Raw genomic sequence first — 6,183 nt, 5'->3', positions numbered from 1 at the left:
CCCTCACTCCCCCCCCCCCCCCCACCCCACACACACACTGCTCAGTGCTCTCACCACTCCCGTTCTCGAGAGAAAGAAACAGACGCTGAAGCGAACAACAACACAGCACAGAAAGCGGTCCAGTTACTCACTCACTTCACGTCTCTCTACGCTTTCGCCTTTGCCTCCCTCACACGCTCTCACTTCAGTGTGTGCCCATCTTGGGCCTCTTTTCGACGCCTCACAAGGCGGAGCGCGGGTCGCGGTACGGAGGAAGGCGGAAGCGAAATAACAAAACCCACGATACTTCGCTGTGTAGGGGAGACAGACAGACAGAGAGAGAGAGAAGCCCACTTGTTCTGCTCGTTTTATCGCCCAGCCAACCACTACGACTACTCCTCTTTCACCCCCCACCCCCCGGACCCGTCGTACGCGCACCTCCCTCCTCTTTACTCTCCTCTTCTCTCTTCGTTACTACCGACTAGGTTACGGGTCAAGAAAAGAGAGGACACACACCCAAAGGACACTGTCACAGTCACGTGTGGGAGACGCGGGGCGCAAACACGTTTTGTGTGATTTGATTTTCCGCCTGCTGCTGCTGCTGTTCCTCACAGACGCCGCTGCTGTGATGTCTTTGCATTTCAAAGCTCTGAGTTCTCTTAGATTACGCATTCAGCCTCTCCTTTCTCTTTCGCCCGTCTGCCCATAAACGCTACCATCGTTCTCCGCCCCCGCTTTATCCTCCCCCTTTCCCCCATTTTTTTTCTCTCTCTCTCGCGTTGCGTTGCGTTCTTCCTCTCTTCTTGGGTGCCCCGCGTCCCCATCACGTGCGCAGGCGAGGACTATCACTGCCGTTTCGGCCACTGGCGTTTCTTATCTTTTTTTTTCTTCCCCATTGTTTTTCCATCTTGTACTTTCGTCCGCGGGCATCATTGAAGCATCACACGGGTCTTCGCCAGTAAAAAATTTTTTTTTTTTGAGGGGGGGCGTTTTGCTTTGGTGTTGTTTTCATTCGAGTCCGTTGCTTCCCTCCTTCCCTCCTTCCCTTCTCTCCCTTCTCTCTCTCTTTCCCCCCTTTTCTGTCGTGTCGTTCTTGTCGTTCTTGTCGTTGACAGGAGCGAGTCTCTCAGAGGGAGAGAAAGAGGGACAGGCGAACCAAGGCACTTTGGGGAGAAGAAAGCGAAAGGGAGCAATCCAATCCGTGTGCAGCAGGGCAGCGCCCATCATTTTATTTCCCCCCTTCACTTGGCGAGCTTCAGTCATCATAGAGAGGGTGCTGTAGGTACACAGAGGAAAGAAGACGGAAAAAGGAGAAGGAACGCGAGAAACAGCAGCAAGTAGAGTGCGCACTGCAGAAGAGGTAGTGTCGCTGTTGATTTCTTTTCCCTACTCACTGCGACTGCGCTTTTTTTTGTTTTAATTCCCTTGCTTGTGTATTTGTGTCTGTGTCGGCGGGGGTGCGCCCGGTGATTAGCGGATTTGGCAGCATTGAGGCATCTACTTCTCGTTCAAGCAAGCAGAGCGAGAGAGAGACTGATCGACGAGGAGTGTCCCCTCGGCTCTGTGTTTTGCGTCTCTTTTCCACCGTCTTTGTTCTTCTTTCTCTTTTCTACTTCATTGTCAGCCTGGGCTCATTGTACCCCCTCCCTCCCCCTTTGTTTCCTCGCCTTTTTGGCGCAACCCCTTCTCTCCCCACCCTCCGTCACTCATTCGTGCTTTGCCCTTCTTCGCCCCTCCCCAGGCTGACGGGAGAACGTACTCGCTTTCTTCTTGTCTCCTCAGCAGCAAGCGCGCCACAAGGCACCCAAGATCCAACGGACAGGGAAACCAAACAACAACAAGAAGAGGAAGAAGGGACATATCAAACTATCGTCGTAGAAGCGCACCCTCGCCAATCCATATCCTGAGCTGATAAATCACAACACAACCCCGTCCCACCCGGACACGCCCGCTTCATACTTTTTTCTTTGTCTGTATTTCTCGAAAAGGTGTTTTCATCGCCCGCTCTCTTTTCCTCGTGTTTTTTTTCTCTGTTGCTGCGTATTCCTTTTCTCTGTCCTTCCCCCGTCATTTTCTTCGTGTGTGAGTGCCGCTTGCCTCCCTCCCTCCCTCCTCCCTTCCTCCCCTGCGCGCGTGTGTGTGTGTGTCTGCGTGTGTTTCGTTGCTGTCGCCGACCCCCTCCTCTCTTTCTCTTCCGTCCTGTGTTTTCTCCAGTGGGGCCCACTTGTCATCTTTCACTCTTGTCTTCGTTTTTTCCCCCCCTCGCTATTGGAGCTCGTGACTTGTGCGTCTCTCCATCTGGGCTTCGGCACTCCTCTTGTTTTTCTTTCCTCCCCCCGCTCGTCTACGCTTGGGCGGCTGCATTTTTGTTGTGTGCGAGGTCACGCTGGTTGTGGCTCTGTGCCGAAATTGATACTGGCGAGGTTCCCTCCCTTTCCCTTCGCATCGTTCTCAAGCCTTCCCGTCCCTCCCGCCACAGTGCGCTGCATTGTTCCTTTTTTTTTCCTTTTACCTCTTCCCCTGCGATCGACTCACCCTCGCGCTTCGTGTGCGCGCATCTTGGGCCCTCTCTTCTCATTTTCTCGCGTGCGGCTCCACACTCTGCCGCACGCACACACACAAAAAAGAGGAAGAGGTAGGGGGGCATTGATTGCATGAGCTTTTTTTCCTTTCGCACCTCTCTCCCTCAAACTGCATCCCCTTCCGCTCATATGCTCTACGCCGCTTCTCCCACACCGGTGCGGCGGCCGAGGATAGCCGAGTCACGCCTGACGCCCACCGTCGCGCCGTCGTGGGGTGGCCCACCCGGCGACTCGCTAGGCAGGCCAGCCCCACGTGAGGTGGGAAGCTCCTTCGAGCCGCATAAGAGGGCCCACCGCAGCCTTCCTCGCCGATGTGTGTCGCCGGACTTGTCTACGCGAGATGTTCTGACGGCCGTGCACGACCGTCTAGAGCACACCGCCAAGTTTATCTATCCTGGCTCCGTCGTCGTGTACGAGTTCCTTAACGAGGCGCAGGAGTGGCACTGGGCGTTGGGAACGGTCCAACAATCACACGCACACACTGTCACACTGGAGGGGTGGAGCTGCCAGCAAGGCTGTGCGAACGATGGTGTGATGCAGGCAATGAGAAAGGAGGAGAATCGTCTTCAGCAAGAGCTAGAGGATCACCAGACAGCCATCCTCGCCTTGCGGGCTGAGCTTGGCTCTGTGCGCACAGTCAATGAGGCTGACATGAACGCTGCCCGCGAGGCCATCGAGGGTTGTCGCCGTGCGTTGGAGGAAAGAGAAGGCACGCTTCACGCCTGTCGGCAACAGGGCGTGCCACTTCGACTCACCCACAGTGACGCGTACGGCGGGGCTGACAAGAGTGGCAGCGACGACGATGCCACTCTTGTGGCGGTGCTGCGAGCGGCCCTGAGTGTTGTGGAGCACTACGTGCCAGCCACCCCACTTCCGTGGCCGGAGGTATGGGCCGTCGTGAGTGATCCGCTCTTCCTGCACCGCTGCATCAGCTACGATGTCGGCTACGACATGAGCCTGCAACAGTATGATGAGATCGAAGCATGCTTCTTTGGCTCCGGCGCCATCACAGAGGAAAAAGTCCACAGAGCCATGGACTCGATGGAGCAGCGGATGACCGATGCGGCCGAATTTCTCTGCGCTATCGCAAACTGGCTCTTCACGCAGCTCGCTGCCTTTAAGGTGTATCAGCAGTGTGCCAGCACGCAATCTCACGCTGACATGCTCCAGCAGCAGCTCACCCATCACGTGAATACGCTCAAGGCGGCGGCTAGAAGATTGCATCAAGTGCAAGCACAGCTGCGTGTGTTTGGTGGTTCCCCGGGAAACTCGAGCAGTTCCACAAGCTCTGCTGTGCAGCTCACGTTTACTCCTGCAAAAGGGATTACCACGGACGTGCTTCGCTGTGCCATCATTTGTCCAGTACCATCACACTCGCGGCGACACCCAGGACCGCGAGTAGCGGCAGCACAGTCGGTAGTAGCGTCTGGCGAATCGCATTCACCATCCTCGTCGAGCAAGAGCGCTATGATGTTGGCCAACACAGCTTCGTCGTCATGGCATCCGTCTTGGAGTCCCGATATGTTAGGTGATCATAATCGCATCGGCAGCGCGACTGACCCCGCCGGCTCCGCAAGGTCACCGGGCAACCCCAAGGAAGGGGTGCAGCCGTCGCCTTGCCCCCACCTTGCTTCCGTCATTCCTGCTCCAAACGAGGAGATAGGGGTTGTCTTGCTGGGCCAGGAGGAACTCGACGAGATAGCTGCGCGTGCGCTGCACACTCGGCCTGAGCTGTGTCAAGCTGTAGCCGATCTCCTGCAAGAGTGTGCTAATCATCAGCGGGATGCACACCGCGCACATGCATTGGTATCCGAACGCGCTGACCGGCGCCGAGGACGGAGCGGCGCGTCAAAGTCGCAAGGTGATGGCTGCCCACCAGCTTCGGCTTGTGCCGCGGCCTCCTTCGCTCCCCCGACCTTCTTGTCCGCTGCCGCCTTCACCGATTCTTCATCTTCCCCGACGCCGCCGACCTCTAATGGCCGGACTGTCGCAGCGGCACACAACACCCCAAGTGTGTTGTCTGGACCTAGATCGAAAGCCGCAGCGGCCCAGAGCGACGAGGACGAGGAGTACGATGAAGAGGCCGACGCATGCGCCTTTCAAGCAGCTTTGTTGGGTCTTCAAAAAAAGCTACAGGAGGTACGTCGCGAGAATGAGCGCCTACAGCGGATGCTAGTACGCGAGACGGATCGACACAAGTCGGTAGAGGCTGAGCTGCAGAGGCAACTACGGGACGCCCACGCCGGCCATGAAGACGCACAAAGTCGGCTGGCCGGTGCGACGATACGCGCTGAGGCTCTGCGGGTTGAGTGCGAAAGCCTTGATCGCGATAAGGATAACGCAACGAGCCGCATCATCGCTTTGGAGGAGGAGATACGCGCTCTTGAGTCAAAACATTGTAGCGGAGGATCTGCTGCCCCCACTTCACTACCTGCGACCCAGATCAAGGGCGATCAAGGTTCCGTGAAGGCTGACAATGGCGTTGCCCAACGAGAAGCCGAACCGGCATGGCTATGCAGCAACAACGAGCGATGGATGCCACAGCATTTGCAGCCTTCTGATGACACTGACGGGGTCTCGACCACTCATCACCACAAGCGCTTCTCTGGTGCCGGCTGGTATGATGTACTGCGACAGCATCCTGCTGAGCTTCACCGTGCTGCAGCGGCCGATGCAGCGGCAGTGTGTCATGTAGTCGTCGCAGCTGTTACCGGGGTGCGCTTTTCAGCGGACGGGAGTAGAGTCGAGTTCTATGTGGATCATCCTAGTCACGTGACCAAGCGCCAACTTGATAATCGAATCCGTGACACAACCTTCTACGAATGCGAGTACATGCGCCGCCATAGTTTCAGCCCAAAGACCGGCGAGGACCTTCTTGCGCAGCAGCTCGCAGAGAGCATAGCTACCATCGCGAACCTCGAAAACCGACTTGCTCACCTGCCACCAACGACTCCACCACTTCGACCTTCACTGACACCAAGCAGTCGTCAGGAAGACATCCTCAACGAGCAAGAGCAGTTGCTCAGAGCTGGGGAGGCCCCCGAGCCCCCGCTTTACGGTGAGCGACTGACGAAGAGCAGAACTGGTGCTGTGGTTGTAACCTTGCATTCCGTACGGTTGCCGGGAGACGACTGGGGCGTGGTACTGCAGAGTTACCCTGAGATGCTACGTGAGGCATTCATTGCGGATGTATGTGGCGCATGCAATGCGACTCTAACTGACGTAAAGCATGTCAGGTTTTCCATTGGCAGCCTGCTAGCCACAGTGCGGGTGCAGCACGACGCCGACGTAACCCGAAAAGAAATCGACCGCCGCTTGCACGACTACGACTATCCATTAACAACAAAGTTGTACAGCTCGCGTCACCTACCCCAACACGGGGCTGATGCGGCGCTTGTGACACACACGATACAGAATAACGAGACTACTGCACTGCGTGAGCAGCTGCGGGAGGCGGAGGTGCAGCAGGCCGACATGGCCGCCGAGATTGAGCATCTAAGGGAGGAACTGCGAGGTGCTGTAACAGAAGGTGCTACGAATGGCGATCGGTGCGTAGCGCTGGAGAAGGAAGCAGAGCAGAGCTCAAAGTACATCGAGGAGCTGAAGCAGCAGTTGGCAGCTG

General features: G+C 56.7%; 1 protein-coding gene across 1 annotated transcript in view; it reads left to right on the top strand.

Annotated features, from left to right (window-relative positions):
- Window positions 1-2,633: 2,633 nt before the first annotated feature.
- Window positions 2,634-6,183, top strand: part of LPMP_221200 (hypothetical protein) — a gene marked incomplete at both ends in the record, with an annotated part of 13,731 nt that continues 10,181 nt past the window's right edge. Inside the window, one exon of the mRNA XM_010700819.1 lies at window positions 2,634-6,183. Coding sequence (XP_010699121.1) covers window positions 2,634-6,183 — 3,550 coding nt within the window.

This window comes from Leishmania panamensis, assembly GCF_000755165.1.
Source record: "Leishmania panamensis strain MHOM/PA/94/PSC-1 chromosome 22 sequence".
In the NCBI taxonomy this organism is placed as follows: Eukaryota; Euglenozoa; class Kinetoplastea; order Trypanosomatida; family Trypanosomatidae; genus Leishmania; species Leishmania panamensis.
Note: the sequence above shows the minus strand (reverse complement) of the source record. Positions and strands in the feature narration are given on the sequence as shown.